Source organism: Oncorhynchus keta, chromosome 2 (assembly GCF_023373465.1).
Source record: "Oncorhynchus keta strain PuntledgeMale-10-30-2019 chromosome 2, Oket_V2, whole genome shotgun sequence".
Lineage (NCBI taxonomy): Eukaryota > Metazoa > Chordata > Actinopteri > Salmoniformes > Salmonidae > Oncorhynchus > Oncorhynchus keta.
The window spans coordinates 70,466,827-70,493,112 of record NC_068422.1 but is presented as its reverse complement, the minus strand read 5'-3'; the positions used below and the strand labels follow the sequence as shown (position 1 = coordinate 70,493,112).

General features: G+C 42.0%; 1 protein-coding gene and 1 pseudogene across 1 annotated transcript in view; both read left to right on the top strand.

Moving 5' to 3' along the window:
* The window catches only part of LOC118359532 (aquaporin-9), a 14,837-nt gene extending 9,428 nt beyond the window's left edge, over window positions 1–5,409 (top strand). Inside the window, exon 6 of the mRNA XM_035738040.2 lies at window positions 3,372–5,409. Within this exon, the coding sequence (XP_035593933.1) occupies window positions 3,372–3,534 (163 nt within the window). The 3' untranslated portion in view covers window positions 3,535–5,409. The remainder of the gene's footprint in view (window positions 1–3,371) is intronic.
* Window positions 4,880–26,286, top strand: LOC118362426 (hepatic triacylglycerol lipase-like; annotated as a pseudogene).

The window sequence follows — 26,286 nt, the reverse complement described above, 5'->3', positions numbered from 1 at the left end:
GATTCATCGGGAATGGGCTGGTCGGTTAAATCACAAGCTGAATCAGAAGTGCTGGAGCTAGAATAGAACAATTGTGTGCAATGGCGGGGGGTCCCCTACTGGGGTGGGAAACGTTAACGAACAGTATTTGACCCTCTACTTTATACCGTGTTCACACTACATCTTACCAGATGTTCTGCATACAGATGTAGGATCTTCATTTGATCACCCTGTTATAGGAGAACTCTCCTACAATGCAGGACATTAAAAACGTGTAGTGTATTTGAACTTTAAAAAGGTTTCTAAAGTTTGTCATTTCCACTTTGAGATTAAAGACTTGATTTTCCCTTACGAAAAATGTATGAACCCCTACAAAAATGTCCATGAATTATAATTTCCTGTTGCTGCAGGATTCCTTTCCTGCTGAAGCCTGCTGACTCAAATTAAGATCCTATGTCTATGTGAAATTATCCATATACGTATACATTTAAGATTAGTTCTCGCTAATGCGCAGATACACCTGCGGCCCTGAGATTTACATCACACTGTCAAATGGGACGTAATCTGCCCATTTGAAATATAGGTTTAAGTACATCCCTTAAATCTCAGCTGTTTTAGCAGCACAATACAGCTGTAATCACGATGTTAAGATAGAGATGTATAAGGGTGATAGTAGGATATATAGCGTACATTCCATCCACCATACATTCCATCCACTGAATCTCTGTAAGGAAACTGAATGCAATAGGATCAGGAACAGTGGCACTTTCCTTTGACATCAGTAGGAAAAGCTGAGAGGGTGCCATGTCTACAAGACGTCATCGTGTGACCCCGTGTGTCTGTCCGACATCAGGCCTGATCATGGGATATGGTTAGTCACCCTGGCTCTGTCCATGGATTACACACCCTAATCCACCAGCCATGTAGTCTGCATCCACCCCCTGGTAGTTTAGCAGCTAAACACAGCCTGTTCAGACACTGTCTGTTTTCCTACCTGGGCCTTGTCACGTCAGTGCTGGTAATTCAGTCCCTTTCACCCACAGGATCCAAATAGTCAGTACTAGCAGAGGGAGGCTAATCTCTATCAAGGAGTTGCCCTGAGGTGATCAAGCGCTCAGTTCAGGACAGAATCATTAGATGTACTACATAGGCTACAGTAGCAAAGAGCTGTTTAGGTGGGAATTTGAGGTGTGATCTGGTGGTCATTGGAAATTGTTAGGCTTTTACTATTACTTGCTATTAAGATAACTGGCAAATCTGTAAAGCACAATTAGAATTAGGCATTAATAGAAACGGATTGGTGAGGAGTGGGAACAGATCAACTTTATGTATAGTTGGATCAATAGATTAGCAGGCAGATCGAAACCTCTTAAGGATCCGCCCCTTTTTTTACATTTTCGCCTAAAATGACATACCCAAATCTACCTGTAGCTCAGGCCCTTTAGCAAGGATATAGTTTGTGGAAAAGTGAAAGGAATATAGGAGATTATCACACAATAGATCTTGTAAAAGATAATACAAAGAAAAGCCAACCGTTCTTTTGTAAAAAAAAATGTGTACCATCATCTTTAAAATGCAAGAGAAAGGCCATAATGTATTATTCCAGCCCAGGTGCAATTTAGATTTTGGCCATTAGATGGCAGCAGTTTATGTGCACCGTTTAGACTGATCTGATGAACCATTGCATTTCTGTTAAAAATGTTGAATCAAGACTGCCCAAATGTGCCTAATTTGTTTATCAATAACTTTTCATTTTCAAAATTGTACACACTCCTCAAACAATAGCATGGTATTATTTCACTCTAATTGCTACTGTAAATTTGACTAACAAAGATGAACAAGAATTTAAGCTTTCTGCCAATATCAGATATGTCTATGTCCTGGGAAATTCTCCTGTTACTTACAACCTCATTCTAATTGCATTGGCCTACATTAGCTAAAGCGTCCCGTGGAATGGACACTGATCCCGAAGATGTGAGAGAGTGTAGAGGAGTAGTGAGAGGTGGAGATTAGAGAGAGCCTTACTGTGTAAATGAACAAAAGGTAGTAGTGGAATCTGCTCCCAATGTACCAGTGGAGGCTGCTGAGGGGAGGACGGCTCATAATAATGGCTGGAACAGAGCAAATGGAATGGTCCGTGTGTTTGATGTATTTGATACCATTCCACTGATTCCACTCCAGCCATTACCACAAGCCCATCCTTCCCAATTAAGGTGCCACCAACCTCCTGTGTAATGTACAGTAGCGTACCCCAGACCATGGCACGTTCCTGGGCCGCTTTAAAGCCCCATGCAGTGTCTTTTTCAATGTATTTTTAAATCATCACTGTATCACATGAAAATAACAACAAATATATTTTTATCATTTATTACCCTGAGCCTCCTTTTGCTATCGATTTGGATGTCTGATTGTGTGGGCATGTTGATACAAATTGAAATATATTTTCATACACATCCCTGATTGGTGGATAGGATCATCCCTGCTTACTCCTTCAAATTAGGAGGATACATATGCAAATACAAGACAACTGGTCATTGGTCCGAATAATTAGATCAGATTATGATTTAATGCTGTTGGCCAAAAACTGCATCCCAACTGCATCCCTCCAAGCATTTTTTCAATAAGCTCTTACTCTTAAAGGGCATTATAATATTTTTCACAATTTCAGAGTGTTTTTTACACCTCATAGTGTGGAGATATCATAAAATAAACAGGTAAATCATGTTTTTGACTGCACTGTCCCTTTAATGCGGGTGACCACTATTTACCCTGTAGATAGTGTGCAAAACATTACTGAGTTGCACCCCCTTTGGCTCTCAGAACGGCCTTAATTCATTGGGGCATGGACTCTTCAAGGTGTCGAAAGCGTTCCACAGGGATGCTTGCACCATGTTGACGACAATGCTTCCCACAGTTGTGTCCACTTGGTTGGATGTCCTTTAAGTGGTGGACCATTCTTGATTCACACGGGAAACTTTTCAGCATGAAAAACCCAGCAGCGTTGCAGTTCTTGACACACTCAAACTGGTGCGCCTGGCACCTACTACCATACCCCGTTCAAAGACACTTAAATCTTTTGTCTTGCCCACCCTCACCCTCTGAATGGCACACATACACAAACCATGTTCTCTCAAGGCTTAAAAATCCTTCTTTAACCTATATCTTCCCCTTCATCTATACTGATTGAAGTGGATTTAACAAATGACATTATAAGGGATCATAGCTTTCACTTGGATTCACTTGGTCAGTCTATGTCATGGAAAAAGCAGGTGTTCCTAATGTTTTGTACACTCAGTGTATTTGGTATTAAATGTTTTATTTTAACTTACTCACTACAAAGTCAAATGTAAACTCCTAAACCCTTGCATGTATATCTCATCTGGTCTGTGCAGTGCTGGAGGCTGCTGGTGGTGGATCCCAGTAGTGGGGCCCATGGTGGGAGGAGTGGTGGGAGCCGCCATTTACTTCCTGTTCATCGAGCTGCACCATGCCGAGCCTGAGAAACAGGGGGAGAACAACGTCAAGGACAAATACGAGATGGTCACCCTGAGTTAGACAAAGAGGCCATGAGCACCAATGGTACTGAGGCTTGGCAGCTTCCTACCCCTTTAACCCTCAACAGGATAAACATTCACCTCAATGAGGCCACACTTGACACAACCTTCTCTGCTTGCACTAGAGTCATTTCCTCTGTCTAAGGGATCTGAGGTCAGGTCTCAGTCTCTGCACTCTCATGGACAGGTCTGCTGAAAGAATGCCAGTTGAGCCAACACATAAAAAACACAAACAGTATGTAATGTTAAATTCACAATCACAAGCTGAGATCTCAGGCATGTTTACTAGCCCATGACATCATCATCAGGTGTTCAGACTATCCATTCTACTCTGAGGATAGTTCCTGAGTACAGTGATTTTTAAGAATTTATATTGCATTTCTTGTATAGGGATATTTTTCATTGCAGGAGGAATTTTCCAAGTTTGAAACCGTCTCAATATTTTCTTTTTCAGGCAGAGGCAATGGTAAATGTTATTAACAACACAAATGGTAAATGTTATTAACAACATAGAAAATAGCCAGTAACAGTTTCTGTGATGGAAGGAAGGAATGTGTATATTTTTTGTCATTGAGCTAGTTTAATTGTATGCTCTCTGGAGTGTCTTCCATCTTCTGCTTCACTTCATCCATCTATTTGTTACAGTTATGTGAATCGCTCTGCCTGCTGTGACATACAGCCTCATCACTGCATGTGTGCTATAGCTAACACACATCTATGTATTTGTGCTTTGAAAAGCTCATAGTCTTGTTTCCTAGCTTTTATTTTTAGAGGGCAGAAAAAACAGCCTTAATGTGTGTGAAATTAGCCTCCCACCGTTCTGTGTGTACTCTCTCTCTCTCGTGGAGCACAGAACTGTGTATCGTGACACGGCATCACTTCTAAATTATTTTTATCTGACTTTTATTTCCTCTTATATAACGTTCCTGCTGTCGTGTGCACACATTTTCATAGAAGCATGAGTAGGGGAGCCTAGTATCTACAGTACCAAGCATGAGTAGGGGAGCCTAGTATCTACAGTACCAAGCATGAGTAGGGGAGCCTAGTATCTACAGTACCATTGGACATGTTTTAATAAACAAAATACTGTATGAAGAGTCCAATGAGAGATAGTTTACCCCACTGGCCAATGGCCATATGGGAATGTATAAAAATGGTTTGTTTATCATAATCATTGCGTTATTCCTCCAATGATGTGACTAGGATTTAACCACTGAGGAACTCCTACACTATGACCTATAGTGAACTGGACAATAACAGAATAACATCAGTGCAACTTCCAAGAATAGAGCCCTTCAACTCAGACAAAAACACTCAAATGAACACTCAAGTGATGTTATTTAGCCATGGGTGGGCAGAGCAACATGGATGGGCAGAGGAACATGGGTGGGCAGAGCAACATGGATGGGCAGAGGAACATGGGTGGACAGAGGAACATGGGTGGACAGAGGAACATGGGTGGACAGAGGAACATGGGTGGACAGAGGAACATGGGTGGACAGAGGAACATGGGTGGACAGAGGAACATGGGTGGACAGAGGAACATGGATGGGCAGAGGAACATGGGTGGACAGAGGAACATGGGTGGACAGAGGAACGTGGGTGGACAGAGGAACATGGGTGGACAGAGGAACATGGGTGGACAGAGGAACATGGGTGGACAGAGGAACGTGGGTGGACAGAGGAACATGGGTGTGCAGAGGAACATGGGTGGGCAGAGGAACATGGGTGGGCAGAGGAACACTAGTTCCCTATTCCCAGAAGAGCCCTCACCAATGGAACACATAGCATTTTATAACCTGTATGTGGCTTACTACTGAACCAGATATAATTCGTAAGGAATAATAAAGCTCTTTAGAAATTATTTTCTATATTACTTAGTGGTTTAGTTGCTGTAGTTTCTTATTGTAGTTCATTTTTTGTTTAAAACAATTGCTACATGTACTTTGGATGACTACATGATGCTAGCTTGATTCTCCTGAGATTCAACCTTTGGATGACTACATGATGCTAGCTTGATTCTCCTGAGATTCAACCTTTGGATGACTACATGATGCTAGCTTGATTCTCCTGAGATTCCATCTTTGGATGACTACATGATGCTAGCTTGATTCTCCTGAGATTCAACCTTTGGATGACTACATGACGCTAGCTTGATTCTCCTGAGATTCAACCATTGGATGACTACATGACGCTAGCTTGATTCTCCTGAGATTCAACCATTGGATGACTACATGAAGCTAGCTTGATTCTCCTGAGATTCAACCTTTGGATGACTACATGATGCTAGCTTGATTCTCCTGAGATTCAACCATTGGAGGAGTACAATGTTTTAGGGCTGTTGTTTTTTTGTTGCTTCACTTGGCTAAAGAAAAGATAAAAGGCACTTTTCCTCACACAATTTTTCTCAGATGCTATTTGATAAAAGTTACTTGTTTGTGAAGGTCATTTTGTAATTTATACAACTGTAATGTAGATTTGACAAAAATACATATTTCATGTGTATTTCTTTATTACTCTGTCTTGATCAATCAATCCACATGATTAATGGTCTACTGATTAAGGGAAGTAACACACATTCAATGAGAAACTGTCACTAACTACTGTGGTCCACTAGCACTGGAATAAGTGCATTGGTAGTAACTGGAAGGTATTCAATATTACCCGTCTATGCAATCCTAAAAAGAACAGGCCAGAAAACTGGTCACGATCAGTAACTACAACCACTTAGTCACCCAGCGCAGTTTGGAGTGAATAAAACATTTTTAAAAGGCGGCAATCGGAAATGCTTATGTAATGTCATGAAGAATAGATAAGACATGATTTCTCTCTCTATCTATCTCTTTAGGCCCAGTTTGTTGCCTCCCCTCTGCAGAGTTCATATCACTGTATGTGTGAATAACAGACAGAGCACTAGGACACTCACAGTGGATCATGCCAGCTCACATACTGTACTCACAGAGAAAATAACTCTTCAAATTCAGTTTCAACTTGCATCATCAGTCCCTACCTATACATCTCACTTTAAATCACAAATACAGGCTTGACTTTAGTTTGAGTTTATTTTATTTTTACAGGGACAGTGCACATTAATCAACTTTTCAGTAAAAATGCTGGTTTTAGCCAGCCGGCTAATTTTCAACCGCAGTCCCTGGGCAGGTTATTAAAAACAATTACAATATAGACAATAGCAGCATAGGACAAACAAGACATAGCATACAGACAGAGCAACATAGGACAAGCAAGACATAGCATACAGACAGAGCAACATAGGACAAGCAAGACGTAGCATACAGACATAGCAACATAGAACAAAAAGCACCAAGACAAAATTCATAAAAGCAACAAAGGGTTTTCCACACCTCACAAGCTACAGACAACAGACAACATGAAAAGTCGGCAACACACAGCTAGGGACCATGTTCACAAATCTGATTGACCTTTAGCCATGTCTTCAAGCATTTTGTGAAAGTGTGATATGTGGTGCAGTTATGTGTGTCTGATGGCACTGTATTCCAGACATGGGAAGCTCTCACAGAGAAGACGGATTTACTAAATGTGCTTGTCCTTAAGGGAACTATACAGTCACCTCTCATGGCAGACCTTGTGGGTCTGCTGCCATATGTTTGGGTTTTCTGTTTAACAAAAATACTGAGTGGAGGGGGAGCCAGGCCATTTAGGATCTTGAATACAAGACATGCGTCAATGTATTGCACAAGATTTTCCCAACTCAGGAGCTCATGCTTTCTGAGGATGTAACAGTGATGGTGGCTATTGGGCTTCCTATAAAGCACTTTGAGAGCCTGTTTGTAGACAGACTGAAAAGGTCTTAATGTTGTACAGCAAGCTTGGGCCCAACTCGTCAAGCAGTACAGTATGTTAAGTGGGGGAGTATCATAGATTAGAAGTACAGTTTTGCTACCTCTGTCGTCAAACAATTTCGTATAAATCGGAAATTAGCTAGGTTGAATTTGGTTATTTGAATTACATTTTTCACATGCTTTTTAAAAGAGAGGTTGGAATCAAGTATGATGCCATGGTACTTAAAATCAGATACCACCTGGAGCTTCTCCCCCGACCCATAGACATCTGGCTCAGGAGCATCTGTTGCCCTCTTTGTGAAGAACATGCAAACAGTTTTTTTCACATTGAGATGCAAACACGAGTCACTGAGACACTTTGTAACCTGGACCATTACAGTAGTGAGTTCTTGTGCAGCTTGTTGTTTGCTCTTTGCATGCACATATATCACTGTATCATCTGCATACATTTGAACTTCAGACCCAGTACAGAAGGCAGATCATTAATGTACAGGCAGAACAGGAGGGGCCCCAGTATTGACCCTTGGGGCACGCCCACATCATAGCTAAGAGTGGGTGACAGCTCATTGCTCACTCTGACACACTGAGTTATGCCTTCAATGTATGATTTCATCCATCTCAAGGCATCAGGGGAAAAGTTGAACTTGGACAATTTTGTGATGAGAATCTCATGGTTAACAGTATCAAAAGCATTCCTTAGGTCCAGGAACACAGCCCCAACAATGCCCCCTTTGTCCATCTTGGACTTCACATTTTCCAGAAGAAAGCAGTTGGCCGTTTCTGTGGAGTGTTTCGCTCTGAAGCCAAACTGCATGGAGTGTAATATGAAGGGGCTGTTGTTGAGGTGGGCAATCAGTTGTTCTGCTACGCACTTTTCAACAACCTTTTGACACCACAGGTAGTATACTAATGGGCCTGTAGTTACTCACGTCAGCAGAGTCGCCTGATTTAAAGATGACCGTTATTGGTGATGATTAAATTCCAGCCTGTGTCTATCCAGTTTACTTGCAGGGGTCTCAGGACACAGGTAACTGCCAAAATACAGCAAACACCAGCATAAAGTGGCCACTCTATGGAAAGGGGAGACTCAAGTGTCAGGGGACTCTTCTGAAGTCGGTACCATCGATGTGTCAACTTCTGTTTGTAGTGTCCAAACCGTTTGGGCTACAAACTAATGTGACCCCACTGTGGAAAGGGGAGATTGTCACAAACACAAAGTTGGCACATCGACTGTACCAACTTAAGACGAATGCCAGTTGTGCTCTATGACCCCCACCAGTGCCACAGGACTGGTCTGAAGGTAACTGGTTTAAACAAATTAATGGAAGTATGAAGATAGTTTTGTGACTATCCACAAAAAGGGGTTAAATATGTGTTTATGAATATGCTATTGAATGTGTTTCTCTGGGCTATATTAGTAAAAGCCAAATGCAATATTTTATCAAATACTTGTAAAAAAAAAATATATATATATACAGTATATACCTAAAGGGGTCTTAAAATTCAAAATCAAATAGCTAAATGATTCATATGACCATCTAAGAACAATTCCATATGTCAGCTCAGCAATATACTTTGTATTCCTCATTTACTCAGGTGTTTACTTTATTTTGGCAGTTACCGGTACAATATACTTTATATCCCACGGTTCAGTGTACTGTTGGTCACAGAGCTAACAACACAGGTAACAAAGACCTGCGCATCCTTGACCAGACAGGTGACTGACTGTATGTAGTCACGGTCAGTGAGGGGGACAGGGGTCCACTTCCCCTCTTTTATAGGTGGTAAAACTGTAGGTTGGCAATGCCTGTGTTTGAAAAAGCAAATGTTCATTCTCTCTCTTACCATATGTTTACCTGCAGCTGACATCACAGATGACACAAGACGTTTCTTTAAGTCTTTGGGATCTGCCACTAGTCATCTAATCTAAAGACGTGAGCTCAGACCTCAGATAGAAAATTGGAGACCACCACAAGTCTGGTTCAGCCTTGGGAGCAATTTCCAAATGCCTGAAGGTACCACGTTCATCTGTACAAACAATAGTACGCAAGTATAAACACCATGGGACCACGCAACCATCATACCGCTCAGGAAGGAGAAGCGTTCTGTCTCCTAGAGATGAACGTACTATGGTGCAAAAAGTGCAAATCAATCCCAGAACAACAGCATAGGACCCTGTGAAGATGCTGGAGGAAACAGGTACAAAAGTATCTATATCCACAGTAAAAACGAGTCCTATGTCAACATAACCTGAAAGGCTGCTCTGCAAGGAAGAAGCCACTGCTCCAAAACCGCCAGAAAAAAAGCCAGACTACGGTTTGCAACTGCACATGGGGACAAAGACCATACTTTTTGGAGAAATGTCCTCTGGTCTGATGAAACAAAAATAGAACTGTTTGGCCATAATGACCATCGTTATGTTTGGAGGAAAAATGGAGAGGCTTGCAAACCGAAGTACACAATCCTAAACGTGAATCACGTGGGTGGCAGCATCATATTGTGGGGGTGTTTTGCTGCAGGAGGGACTGGTGCACTTCACAAAATAGATGGCCTCATGAGGAAGGAAAATGATGTGGACATATTGAAGCAACATCTCAAGACATCAGTCAGGAAGTTAAAGCTTGGTCGCAAATGGGTCTTCCAAATGGACAATGACCCCAAGCATACTTCCAAAGTTGTGGCAAAATGGCTTAAGGACAGCAAAGTCATGGTATTGGAGTGGCCATCACAAAGTCCTGACCTCAATCCTATAGAAAATTTGTGGACAGAACTGAAAAGGCGCATGCGAGCAAGGAGGCCTACAAACCTGACTCAGTTACACCAGCAATGTCAGGAGCAATGGGCCAAAATTCACCCAACTTATTGTGGAAGGCTACCCGAAACGTTTGACCCAAGTTAAACAATTTAAAGGCAATGCTACCAAATACTAATTGAGTGTATGTAAACTTCTAACCACTGGGAATGTGATGAAAGAAATAAAAGCTGAAATAAATAATTCTCTCTATTACTATTATTCTGACATTTCACATTCATAAAATAAAGTGGTGATCCTAACTGACCTAAGACGGGGAATTTTTACTCTGATTAAATGTCAGGAATTGTGAAAAACTGAGTTTAAATGTATTTGTCTAAGGTGTATGTAAACTTCCGACTTCAACTGTATACAGTGCCTTGCGAAAGTATTCGGCCCCCTTGAACTTTGCGACCTTTTGCCACATTTCAGGCTTCAAACATAAAGATATAAAACTGTATTTTTTTGTGAAGAATCAACAACAAGTGGGACACAATCATGAAGTGGAACGACATTTATTGGATATTTCAAACTTTTTTAACAAATCAAAAACTGAAAAATTGGGCGTGCAAATTTATTCAGCCCCCTTAAGTTAATACTTTGTAGCGCCACCTTTTGCTGCGATTACAGCTGTAAGTCGCTTGGGGTATGTCTCTATCAGTTTTGCACATCGAGAGACTGAAATCTTTTCCCATTCCTCCTTGCAAAACAGCTCGAGCTCAGTGAGGTTGGATGGAGAGCATTTGTGAACAGCAGTTTTCAGTTCTTTCCACAGATTCTCGATTGGATTCAGGTCTGGACTTTGACTCGGCCATTCTAACACCTGGATATGTTTATTTTTGAACCATTCCATTGTAGATTTTGCTTTATGTTTTGGATCATTGTCTTGTTGGAAGACAAATCTCCGTCCCAGTCTCAGGTCTTTTGCAGACTCCATCAGGTTTTCTTCCAGAATGGTCCTGTATTTGGCTCCATCCATCTTCCCAACAATTTTAACCATCTTCCCTGTACCTGCTGAAGAAAAGCAGGCCCAAACCATGATGCTGCCACCACCATGTTTGACAGTGGGGATGGTGTGTTCAGGGTGATAAGCTGTGTTGCTTTTATGCCAAACATAACATTTTGCATTGTTGCCAAAAAGTTCAATTTTGGTTTCATCTGACCAGAGCACCTTCTTCCACATGTTTGGTGTGTCTCCCAGGTGGCTTGTGGCAAACTTTAAACAACACTTTTTATGGATATCTTTAAGAAATGGCTTTCTTCTTGCCACTCTTCCATAAAGGCCAGATTTGTGCAATATACGACTGATTGTTGTCCTATGGACAGAGTCTCCCACCTCAGCTGTAGATCTCTGCAGTTCATCCAGAGTGATCATGGGCCTCTTGGCTGCATCTCTGATCAGTCTTCTCCTTGTATGAGCTGAAAGTTTAGAGGGACGGCCAGGTCCTGGTAGATTTGCAGTGGTCTGATACTCCTTCCATTTCAATATTATCGCTTGCACAGTGCTCCTTGGGATGTTTAAAGCTTGGGAAATCTTTTTGTATCCAAATCCGGCTTTAAACTTCTTCACAACAGTATCTCGGACCTGCCTGGTGTGTTTCTTGTTCTTCATGATGCTCTCTGCGCTTTTAACGGACCTCTGAGACTATCACAGTGCAGGTGCATTTATACGGAGACTTGATTACACACAGGTGGATTGTATTTATCATCATTAGTCATTTAGGTCAACATTGGATCATTCAGAGATCCTCACTGAACTTCTGGAGAGAGTTTTCTGCACTGAAAGTAAAGGGGCTGAATAATTTTACACGCCCAATTTTTCAGTGTTTGATTTGTTAAAAAAGTTTGAAATATCCAATAAATGTCGTTCCACTTCATGATTGTGTCCCACTTGTTGTTGATTCTTCACTAAAAAAAGACAGTTTTATATCTTTATGTTTGAAGCCTGAAATGTGGCAAAAGGTCTCAAAGTTCAAGGGGGCCGAATACTTTCGCAAGGCACTGTACAAACCCTGGATTACTGATGCTGTGTATTGGCTATTGAGAGGCTTTGAAGCCACCGGTTGGCCATGTTGACACTCCCCAGTAGGAGCAATCCTCCATAGGAATTAATGGAATTCTACAGTATTTTAATTACATGTTTCAAGGACAAAATTACATGTATTTAAGTATTTTTGTTGTAGTGGGGATTGTAACATTAGTAATCTAAACAATTAATTTATGATTATTTTGTTTAGGTCAAATTATGTAATTTCAAAGTATGCATTAAGGTATCTGTATTAGAATGAATGTGGCAAAAAAACGAATGTAAATATGAATATTAATAAATGCATTTCTATAGCTTCCAAAATATTATTTTACTGTGGTGGGGAAGTGCCAAGATGGACACACGGTGGCGTCAATACAGTACCCCTGTTAGTCATCTAGAGTTGTGAAATGGTTAGATATTACTTGTTAGATATTGCTGCACTGTCAGAACTAGAAGCACCAGCATTTCTCTACACCTGCAATAACATCTTCTAAACATGTGATTGTGACCAATACAATTTGATTTAGTGTACATTATGTTAAAAAGTTTGGGGTCACTTAGAAATGTTCTTGTTTTTGAAAGAAAAGCACATTTTTCGTCCATTAAAATAACATAAAATAGATCAGAAATACAGTGTAGACATTGTTAATGTTGTAAATGACTATTGTAGAAGGGAAACGGCTGATTTTTTATTGAATATCTACATAGGCGTACAGAGGCCCATTATCAGAAAATATCACTCCTGTGTTCCAATGGCACGTTGTGTTAGCTAATCTAAGTTAATAATTTTAAAAGGCTAATTGATCATTAGAAAACACTTTTGCAATTATGTTAGCACAGCTGAAAACTGTTGTGCTGATTTTTTTTTTAAACTGGTCAACTTTCGACTAGTTGAGTACCTGGAGAATCAGCATTTGTGGTTTCGATTACAGGCTGAAAATGGCCAGAAACAAATTCTGAAACTCAGTCTATTCTTTTTTATTTTTTATTTTACCTCTTTTTCTCCCCAATTTCATAGTGTCCAATTGTTGTAGTAGCTACTATCTTGTCTCATCACTACAACTCCCGTACGGGCTCGGGAGAGACGAAGGTTGAAAGTCACGCGTCCTCTGATACTCAACCCAACCTAGCCACACTGCTTCTTAACACAGCGAGCATCCAACCCGGAAGCCAGCCGCACCAATGTGTCGGAGGAAACACCGTGCACCTGGCAACCTTGGCTAGTGTTCTAGCAAAGGTTGTGTTCTTTTGCCCATCTTAATTTTTCCTTTTTTATTGGCCAGTCTGAGATATGGCTTTTTCTTTGCAACTCTGCCTAGAAGGCCAGCATCCCAGGGGTCGCGTCTTCACTGTTGATGTTGAGATTGTTGTTTAACTAACACAACGCTAACACAAATTAGCTAACACAATGTGCTATTGGAACACAGGAGTGATGGTTGCTGATAATGGGCCTCTGTACGCCTATGTAGATATTCCATAATAAATCTGCCGTTTCCAGCTACAATAGTCATTTACAACATTAACAATGTCTACACTGTATTTCTGATCAATTTGATGTTATTTTTAATGGACAATTAATGTGCTTTTCTTTAAAAAACAAAGACATTTGTAAGTGACCCCAAACTTTTGAACGGTAGTGAATATTTCAATCATTGGTGGAAATCCACCAGAGATGAATTAAATTGGTTAATATCTATTTATAGGGGCTGTGCTTATTTTCTGAATGCCCGAGTGCATGTTGTTCAAGTAATAACTCTCCTATTTGGGTCAAAATGGTGACTGTAAAATGACCAATTCTGATAGTAAAGATACTAACAGTGCTAGTTAGATGTAAAATAGATTACTGTTGTGAAGGGTCTACTACAATACTATCATTGTTGTGGCTGAAGTGACAACAATGTAGAGGGAGAGTTTGGCGAAAATAAAACAAACACTGTGCATATAAAATATAAACAAATATTTCAAAAAATAGGTATAAAATATTCATATTAATATAAAATATTAATATAAAATATACAAAAAATACAGTAAGTTGTATGAACAAAACAAATCTACCATCTCTAAGGGCTGTTTCCCAACTCATATTTCTAGCAATCACAAATGAAAGCTGGATTACATCATCACCACAAAAAGTTATACTGTATATTGGGCAGTGTCTCTAGTCTAGTGTCCACTCATGGTCAAACTAGACAAGGAATATACAGATTCTAGTCACAAGTTAACACTTACCAGAACAAAAAATGAATACAGTGGGTGAGTGGACATGGGAATCAATTCCTAAATCAATGAGTTTGAATCCTGTGCTGTTCAATAATCTGGTATGTATGAAATGCACATGCATGACAATGCTTGTTCTACCACTCTATACACAATAATCTGCTGTTGTACTTCAAAACACATTAATGTCAAATATAAAATCCTCAAACATTATACCTTTTTTCCTCTGTTATTACTCTGCATTGACCATGTTTGTATTTTTTAAACATTTGTAGTGGACCCGAAGCCTGTCCTGAGAATGAAGATGCCTCACATTACCAGCACAGTCTTCAAGCTCTACTCTGATGGTGCTAAAGACATGGAGGACTGGTGCACGGTGGAGGCTTTCAGACCTCATACTCAGACCTCCTGTGGTTTCAACAGCAGTCATCCATTCATTATCATCACCCACAGATGGTCGGTACGGCCTGTTCTCTCCACTCCTCCTGGCTCAACTAGTGATGACACGTACACAACATGGCCATTGTCTCCTATGTAAAACACATCACAAATGGACGGTAGATGATATACAGTGGAGGGCCAGATATAATATGGTGGCAGTTCTCCTTATTTTACTCAGTTGTTGTTCTGCACTTCAGATGCAGGCCGGTAAATGTGATGGAAACTGTAGCAAGTTGGGGGGAATGAAGTTATATAGATTTGCTATGGTCCCTTACAATAAAACGTGAGCCAAATGAGTAGGGTTGCAAAGCTACAGGTGAATTACAAAGTTACCGGAATCATCTATCATTTTGGTAATGAACATGTAATATATGGTAACTTTTGTAATTTATACATTAATAACTATTATAAATGTATTCATATATAGAATACATGTTTTATATTTGTGTCCATATTATCCATGAGTTTCTAGTGGGCATGGTTCAAGAATTATAAAAATATATATAAACAAATATGAAAAAAGCATCTAATCAGCAATGACATTATTTTTCAATTAACTCTGCAACTTTTCCAACTATTTATTTTTTCACAACTGCTACCAGTTTGGCGACAAAATACATATTGACATATTTAAGTAAATGAAAGCGTGTAAAAAAATAAATAAAATGATATTTCATGCTGAAACCCTCATATTAAACACCAATGGTATTCACTAAGTTTATGGTTTAAATGTATGATAATGTTTAACAGGTTTGTATTTTAAAACTATGTTATTTGATTGTTTGATATATTTGACATGTGATAAGGCCACATAGAGGGACAGAAATAATGATGTACACCTGTGATAATCTGGAGTACCCAAAAAGGCCACTAGATGTCATCTGATAAAATTCCCCCCAAAAACATTGAAAGTTACCAAAATTCTGTAATTTTACTGGTAAACGTAGAAGGATTCCAGTAAGATACCTTCCCTTTGCAAAAATACAAATGAGACTAAAACCCATTTCTCCTTTTCCAAGATAAATGCTCTGATGGAGAGCCGAGTGCCCGTTCTTGCTTCTGCTCTGAAGACCAGTCTTGGAGATGTCAATGTGATCGTCACTGACTGGCTTTTACAGGCCAATATGAACTACCCTAACGCAGCCCAGAACACTAGGGCAGTGGGGCAAGACGTTGCATTCCTGCTACAGTGGCTGCAGGTGAGAGGCAGGAAAGTGTTCAACGTGTTCAACAAGGACTGTCATAGCAAAGTACTGTTTGTGTGACAGAAATGTGAAGACAAGTTCTTTAGGAGATATAATGTCTCCTACAAAAGACAATAATGCCACATCACCTCCTTTTCACATCAACACTAAAATAGTGATCTTTGTGTGTCAGGAGTTTTACCAGTTTCCTGCAGAGAAAGTTCATCTGATTGGATACAGTCTTGGTGCTCACATCTCTGGATTTGCTGGAAGCTACCTGAGAGGACCTGGAAAGATTGGACGAATCACTGGTGAGACTTTCTACTCTCTGTAAATATTTTGTCACACCATTTCCTGGCTAAATAATGCATTAGAGTACAATTCTTATAGAAGTATCCAAGTCTAATGGCACTCTGGTGAAAAGCCTGAGATCCTTTGTGTTTCTTTGTCCAGGTCTGGATCCAGCAGGTCCCCTGTTTGAGGGCATGGCAGCATCAGACAGACCTACACTCAAGAACGCATGGGGCTGAGTGTGGGTATCAAGCAGCCTGTGGCACATGTTGACTTCTACCCCAACGGGGGTGACTTCCATCCAGGATGCCACCCTTTCCACAGCTCAATGGAACACATCGCCTTGCATGGAATCAATGGTGAGTCTGTCACAGTGGTGGAGTGGGGAAGGGAGGTATATTAAGGGGAAGAGCTATTTTTGATCAAAGTAAACCATTACCATTTACCTTGCAGAGAGGCACAAACTAAAATAATAAAGCAGTATTGTGTGAAAGCAGTGCCTCATCTTATATTCACGCTGCTCTGCTGAATATGAATAGAATTCCAAATAGTCAGAAATAAGTGGTGGTGGGATTTCAGGGGATTCAATCAAAACGTTATCTTTTTCCTTACATGAAAGACAGAACCACATTAAAGCATCTGTCATCCTCATGAGTTAATTAGCCAAATACGTCTCCCTCAGCCCTGTCCATCTACTCTGCATTCTGCCTCCAGGCTATGATGAGAACTCCTCAGGAGAAGCAGGCCCGAAGACAGGTCTCAGATCAGTCTGCTCACAGACATAAAGAGGTAGACAGGCCTTTTTACCCAGAGAAGTGACAGGACATCATCTGCTTCCGGAATAATGACCAATCCCCAAATAATGACCAACTAAAAAGTATAATCAGGATCTTGTTAAGGCGTAGTCTGTATTCTGAGGAGAGGAAAAGATTGAAGGCTGGAACAGATACAGTTCTGAATAGCCTCAGTTCCAGTTCGTTTAACCAGGGCTAGAATGATGCAGTGACCTGATCACAAAGGGAAACATTTGAGTCCAAAGTTTGAATGCTCAATTCATATGTGTTACAGTCTTATTACCTGCCCCTTTTAAAATTCCACTCACATTTCCACTTTTTCTCTCCTAGGTTTTGAGCAGACAGTGAAATGTGCCCATGAGCGTTCAGTCTACCTGTTCATCGACTCCTTTCTGAACAAAGACAAGTAGATCATGGCCTACAGATGCAGTGATGACAATGCCTTTGAGAAGGGTACCTGCCTGGACTGCCGCAAGAACAAATGCAACACGCTGGGCTATAACGTCAGGAGGGTGCGCAGTGCCGCCGGCAAGAAGCTCTACCACAAGACCCGCTCTCACATGCCCTACAAACGTAAGTGCACACAATGGTGTCCCATGTCCCTTACAGACAAAACCCACTCTTCCATGTACTTAGGAAATACTGTAGAATGTCAGAACTCCTTCCTTAACAAGCAGGAAAACGTGTAGTTGTCACAGGCAGGAGCCTAGAGTAATACATGTTAAATTCATGGCATTGTACTGTACTGTACAAAACCAGGAATAACATTTTGCATAAGAGCTTTCTGGAACACGAGTCCATGGTCAATAACTTTTAAAGTCTCATGGGAAGAGACAAGCAGGGAATTGTAGGCATGTTACATTGCTTGATGCAAGACCATATTAGTTTGATGCAAAGACCATATTAGTTGGAACACACTTTGGTCAATATATGCCATGACAAGGTCTCACTAGGAAATAAGGTTCTAGGGTCTATTTCAGATCAAGGGGACAGTTTTTGGTATCTGTATAAGCACTTTGTGACATCTGCTGATGTAAAAAGGGCTTTATAAAATACACTTGATTGATTGGTATGATGAGGTACAGTCTCTGGAACTTTGGTAAGGGTGTGGTGACAGGAGCTTAGAAATCTGAGACTGTGGCTTTATTGAAAAAGACTTAATCTGCTGTGAAGCACAGACAATAAGAGCCACTTTAAAGTTTCTCTAGTTAAAGTCCTATCCCAGTCTCCTTTTCAACCTTTATTTAACTAGGTAAGTTAGTTAAGATGAAATTCTTATTTACAATGACAGCCTACCAGAGAACAATTTGTAAGTCGCTCTGGATAAGAGCGTCTGCTAAATGACTTAAATGTAAATGTAAACAGTGGGTTAACTATCTTGTTCAGGAGCAGAAAGAGAAAAGTTTACCTTATCAGCTCGGTGATTCGATCCAACAACCTTTTGGGTACTGACCCAACGCTCAAACTACTAGGCTACTTGCCGCTGCCATCAACACCATCCTGACACCAACAACATCCTGCCACCAACACCATCCTGACACCAACAACATCCTGATATCAACACCAACCTGACATCAACACCAACCTGTCACCAACAACATCCTGACACCAACAACATCCTGATATCAACACCAACCTGACACCAACAACATCCTGATATCAACACCATCCTGACACCAACAACATCCTGATATCAACACCAACCTGACATCAACACCAACCTGACATCACCAACAACATCCTGATATCAACACCATCCTGACACCAACAACATCCTGATATCAACACCATCCTGACACCAACAACATCCTGATATCAACACCATCCTGACATCAACACCAACCTGACACCAACACCATCCTGACACCAACAACATCCTGATATCAACACCATCCTGACACCAACAACATCCTGATATCAACACCATCCTGACACCAACAACATCCTGATATCAACACCAACCTGACATCAACACCAACCTATCACACCATCCTGATACCAACAACATCCTGATATCAACACCATCCTGACACCAACACCACCATCCTGACACCAACACCATCCTGATATCAACACCATCCTGATATCAACACCATCCTGACACCAACACCATCCTGACACCAACAACATCCTGATATCAACACCAACCTGACATCAACACCATCCTGACATCAACACCATCCTGACATCAACACCAACCTGTCACCAACAACATCCTGACATCAACACCATCCTGACATCAACACCAACCTGACACCAACATCATCCTGATATCAACACCAACCTGACATCAACACCAACCTGACATCAACACCAACCTGTCACCAACAACATCCTGATATCAACACCAACCTGACATCAACACCATCCTGACATCAACACCAACCTGACATCAACACCAACCTGTCACCAACAACATCCTGATATCAACACCAACCTGACATCAACACCAACCTGACATCAACACCAACCTGACATCAACACCAACCTGTCACCAACAACATCCTGACATCAACACCAACCTGACATCAACACCCTGAATCAACACCAACCTGACATCAACACCAACCCAACCTGACATCAACACCAACCTGTCACCAACAACACCAACATCACCAACACCATCCTGACATCAACACCAACCTGACACCAACAACATCCTGACATCAACACCAACCTGACATCAACACCAACCTGACATCAACACCAACCTGTCACCAACAACATCCTGACATCAACACCAACCTGACACCAACAACATCCTGACATCAACACCAACCTGACATCAACACCATCCTGACATCAACACCAACCTGACATCAACACCAACCTGACATCAACACCAACCTGACACCAACAACATCCTGATATCAACACCAACCTGACACCAACACCATCCTGACATCAACACCAACCTGACACCAACAACATCCTGACATCAACACCAACCTGACATCAACACCAACCTGACACCAACAACATCCTGATATCAACACCAACCTGACACCAACAACATCCTGATATCAACACCAACCTGACACCAACAACATCCTGATATCAACACCAACCTGACACCAACAACATCCTGATATCAACACCAACCTGACATCAACACCATCCTGACATCAACACCAACCTGACACCAACAACATCCTGATATCAACACCAGGTCATCAGAGAAGGGGAAAGGAGAAGACAATTGTGTGTCGTCTGCATAGCAATGAGAGAGACCATGTGAGGAGTTATGACAACCTGATATCAACACCAACCTGACACCAACAACATCCTGATATCAACACCAACCTGACATCAACACCATCCTGACATCAACACCAACCTGACACCAACAACATCCTGATATCAACACCAACCTGACATCAACACCAACCTGACACCAACAACATCCTGATATCAACACCATCCTGACACCAACAACATCCTGACACCAACAACATCCTGATATCAACACCATCCTGACACCAACACCATCCTGACATCAACACCATCCTGACACCAACAACATCCTGATATCAACACCAACCTGTCACCAACAACATCCTGATATCAACACCAACCTGACATCAACACCAACCTGTCACCAACAACATCCTGACATCAACACCATCCTGACACCAACAACATCCTGACATCAACACCAACAACATCCTGACATCAACAACATCCTGACACCAACAACATCCTGACATCAACACCAACCTGTCACCAACAACATCCTGACATCAACAACATCCTGACACCAACAACATCCTGACATCAACACCAACCTGTCACCAACAACATCCTGACATCAACAACATCCTGACACCAACAACATCCTGACACCAACAACATCCTGATATCAACACCAACCTGACATCAACACCAACCTGTCACCAACAACATCCTGACATCAACAACATCCTGACACCAACAACATCCTGACATCAACACCAACCTGACACCAACAACATCCTGACATCAACAACATCCTGACACCAACAACATCCTGACATCAACACCAACCTGTCACCAACAACATCCTGACATCAACAACATCCTGACACCAACAACATCCTGACATCAACACCAACCTGACACCAACAACATCCTGACACCAACAACATCCTGACATCAACACCAACCTGACACCAACAACATCCTGACATCAACAACATCCTGACACCAACAACATCCTGACACCAACAACATCCTGATATCAACACCAACCTGACATCAACACCAACCTGTCACCAACAACATCCTGACATCAACAACATCCTGACATCAACACCAACCTGACATCAACACCAACCTGACATCCTGACACCAACAACATCCTGACATCAACACCAACCTGACACCAACAACATCCTGACATCAACAACATCCTGACACCAACAACATCCTGACACCAACAACATCCTGACACCAACAACATCCTGACACCAACAACATCCTGACACCAACAACATCCTGACACCAACAACATCCTGACACCAACAACATCCTGATATCAACACCAACCTGACATCAACACCAACCTGTCACCAACAACATCCTGATATCAACACCAACCTGTCACCAACAACATCCTGATATCAACACCATCCTGACACCAACAACATCCTGATATCAACACCATCCTGACATCAACACCATCCTGACACCAACACCATCCTGACACCAACACCATCCTGACATCAACACCATCCTGACATCAACACCATCCTGATATCAACACCATCCTGACACCAACACCATCCTGACACCAACACCATCCTGACATCAACACCAACCTGTCACCAACACCATCCTGACATCAACACCAACCTGACATCAACAACATCCTGACACCAACAACATCCTGATATCAACACCAACCTGACATCAACACCAACCTGTCACCAACACCATCCTGACATCAACAACATCCTGATATCAACACCATCCTGATATCAACACCATCCTGATATCAACACCATCCTGATATCAACACCATCCTGACACCAACACCATCCTGACATCAACACCATCCTGACATCAACACCAACCTGACACCAACACCATCCTGATATCAACACCATCCTGACACCAACACCATCCTGACATCAACACCATCCTGACACCAACACCATCCTGACATCAACACCATCCTGACACCAACACCATCCTGACACCAACAACATCCTGATATCAACACCATCCTGACACCAACACCATCCTGACATCAACACCATCCTGACACCAACACCATCCTGACACCAACAACATCCTGATATCAACACCATCCTGACACCAACAACATCCTGATATCAACACCATCCTGACACCAACACCATCCTGACATCAACACCATCCTGACACCAACACCATCCTGACACCAACAACATCCTGATATCAACACCATCCTGACACCAACATCATCCTGACATCAACACCAACCTGACGACAACACCAACTAACATCCTGACACCAACACCATCCTGACATCAACACCAACCTGACAACAACACCATCCTGACAACAACACCATCCTGACATCAACACCAACCTGACAACAACACCATCCTGACAACAACACCATCCTGACAACAACACCATCGTGACACCAACCACAAGCTTCGGGGTCTGGAAAGTGTTGCTAGAGCATATTACAACACTGCACTCATCTCTATCACACACATAGACAGACACTACCTAACGGTGAGATGCATGTGTGTGTACAGCAGGCTTTGCAGGTATGTGTGGAGTTTGTGTGCGCGTGTGTGTGAGACGGCATGTGTGTGTGAGCAGTAGGTGAGTCTGTAACAGTAGCTGGTGTGTGTTATGTCAGGGTGTGTGTCGGTCTGTGTGTAGGTGTGTGTGTTGGGTGGTGTGTCAGTGTGTGTGTAGGGTGTGTAGGTGTCTATAAGTATAACATTCTCTACCGTCTCTCCACTGGCCTCTCTGATTAGAGCATGAAACTCTGCCTCCTGCCAGTCTGGCCCCACCCAGAAGCTGATTTCATAAACGAAGCTCTGTGGAAACAGGGAGAAGGGATGGAACGGTTGCTCTGGCAATGGGCAGGAAGGGGTTGAGGAAGCGGGGGTCAGGTGACCAGAGCAGGCGCCAGTCAGGCAGGGAGTAGACCAGTGACGCCAGGAGGTCAAGGTTCAGACACACACTGACATCATCAGTGAGGTCATCAGCCCACAGCCAGTCTAGCTGTCTCATTGGCTCGGCCGCCAGCCACAGAGACCCCTGCTCCTCAGCCAGGGAAAGCCCGTAGGGGGTCAGCCTTCTGCTCCAGACTCCACCCCAGGTCAGGGATTGACTGAGAGGCTTTGAGCCATGCTCCCCAGAGGAGGAGCTGGTGGAAGGCAGGCGGGGACCAGGGACTGATGTGAACTCTCTGGAAGACAAGGCCGCTAACACCATGCAGAACCTCCTCTCTCTGTATTCTCTCTCCTCTCTCAGTATCTCCATCTGAGGCAGCAGAGAAGGACGCAGAACGTATCCCCCAACACCTACACATTCCTCTCCCTCACCGACACACTCCTTTCCACGGCTGCTACAGTCTCTCTCCCTTCCCTCATCCTCTGAGTCGTAGGTTATGTGTGTGTCTGCCAGTAAGTCCACTAGTGTCTATGTGTTTGTGATCATCCGAGGGTGTGTGTGTATTGTGTGTGTGTGTGGGGTGTAGCCAGTAGCAATGTGTGTGTGTGTCTTGTATCTCAGGGCAACAGGCATTTAGTCTCTGGGGGGAGGAGTGTATGAGCAGGGGGAGGGGCTATGTAACCATGGAGACAGGCCACTCCCTCTCCAAGTCCTGAACCAACCTGACGGGATGATTAGAACTAGAGGAGAGAAAATCCCTATGTATGTAATGTGATAGTTCAGCAGGTATGTGGTAGGTCACTGTGTGTCCTCCCAGAATGCGCTTAATTTATCACCTGATTTACTTAACAAAAGGGACATCTTAATATGTGGTCCAAGTATCCTCATGACATGGCAAAAGTTGGGGTGTGGGTCTTTCGTATTTTGTTCTCTATTACTCCTCTATTGTTCCCTCAAGTAAGGGGGAGGCCGATGACACCAGAGGGCACCATCAGACCAACTCCTTGAATGGCCTACTCCTTGAAGTTTGCAGTTTTGTCTAGAAAACACTATTTTGCTTAAAACATAATTTGTTTACCCTTAAGTGATTACTGTATTTATAAGTGGGATATTATTTTTCAACAGGAAAAGTAAAAAAAATATCTGGAGTACGTCTTTAAGTATTGTAGCTGTGGCCCTGATATGAGCTTTTCATGCAGACAGTACACTGGGGCAAAAGTGTTCAAGTCTCTACATGCAGTGCCAAGTGAATGTCTACACACCCCTTGCACAGTCTTCAAATTTTGCTGCCTTAAAATTACATCTAAAAAGTTATTAAATTTGATTTTTTTTTTTACTCCACATTTTCAAAGTGAAAGAATATTTAAGAACATTTTCCAAATTAATAAAAAAATATTAAAAAATGAAGATGTCTTGATTGTGTATGTCTTCACATCCCAGAGTTATACTTGGTGGAAACACCTTTGGCAGCCATCACAGCTGTTAATAATTTTGAATAAGATTCTACCAACTTCGCACAACTCTTAGAGGGCAACATACATCCATTGTTTTTGACAGAACTACTCAAACTCAGTAAACTTGTTTGGGAATCATTGATGGACAGAAATATTTAAACTTTTTCTCTGATTTTCAAGCCAATTTAAGTTAGAACGTAGACTGGACAAGGAACGTTCAACACCTCTGGAAAATCCATTCTGGTGTGTCTTTGGCATTAACATTTGTGTGACATTTGTGTGTTATATATTCAGAAAACTGACACAGGGTTTCCGCTAACTTTTTATCTGAGCTTTGCTGCTTTCATATGTCTTTTGATCCTGACAAACTCCCCAGTCCCTGCAGGGGACAAACATACCCATAACATGATGCTGCCAAATATATATTGGGTGTTCCTGAATGGTCCAGTCTCAGCCCTGACTTAAATCTGCTTGAAATTCAGAGACAAGTTTTGAATATTTCTGCCCATCAATGATTCCCATCCTAATTTACTGAGCCTGAGCAATTCTGACAAAATAACTATATGATGCCATAGGAGCTGTGCAAGGTTGGTAGAATCTTATTAAAAATTATTCACAGCTGTAGCGGCTGTCAAAGGTGCTTCAACCAAGTAATAACTCTGGGGTGTGAAGACAATCGATGCATCTTAATTTTGTTTCACTAATTTAGAAGATTTTCTAGAATTAGATTGTGTAGCTCCATCTAATTGAATCCCTTTTTAGATTGAATTTTAAGTCTGTTAAATGTGAAGACTGTGCAAGGGGTCTGTAGACGTTCACTAGAGACTGCATCCAGTCAGCTCTCACTCTGCCCCTGTACAACGTAGAGCTTCCCCATGGGTAGCAATAATAGCAGTAGCAGTAATAGCAGTAATAGCAGTAGGGTAGCAGTAATGGAAGTACATGGAAACAGCTCATTCCTCTGAATGAAATAGGACTATAAATGGAGAGGGAGATATCAATAATTGATCTGTGTGTGCATCACAAAGGAACACTCTCCCTGCCAACCCACTGTACATTTTGATCCCATTCTGCTGTATATCGCCTTATGAATGATTCACGTGCATCTACACTAAGAGTAGAGAGTCACATTCTTGTTCCTCCCTACTGTCATAGCCGCTACACTTCTGGAGGGAGATGAAAATACTGTACTTCCTCACCCCCACCCCTGAATGTCCTTATAAAAGAGGCTACCCAGGACTATGGTTATTTCACATGCACAGCAGTTTCAGCTAACAAATAACAATTTAATTGTCAAACCTTTTTTCTGCTTTTCAGGTTCATTACTTGCAGCCCATGTGTGAAAGAAACTTGGGAAAAAAACCTGAGGAAGTGCATCAAGGTGAATGTACCTCTCTCTAACCTCTCTCTCTTTCTCTCAGCATCGAGGAGATCTCAGGCAATAAGACATTCACCTTTCTGATCACCCTGGACTCAGACATTGGGGACCTGATGATGCTGACGTTCCGCTGGGAGGGGAGTGTTGTGAACAATATGTGGAGCAAGATGCAGACCTTTAACCCCTGGAGCAGTGGGGGAATGAGGCCCAAGATCACTGTAGGCAAAATCCATGTCAAAGCAGGCGAGACAAAATAA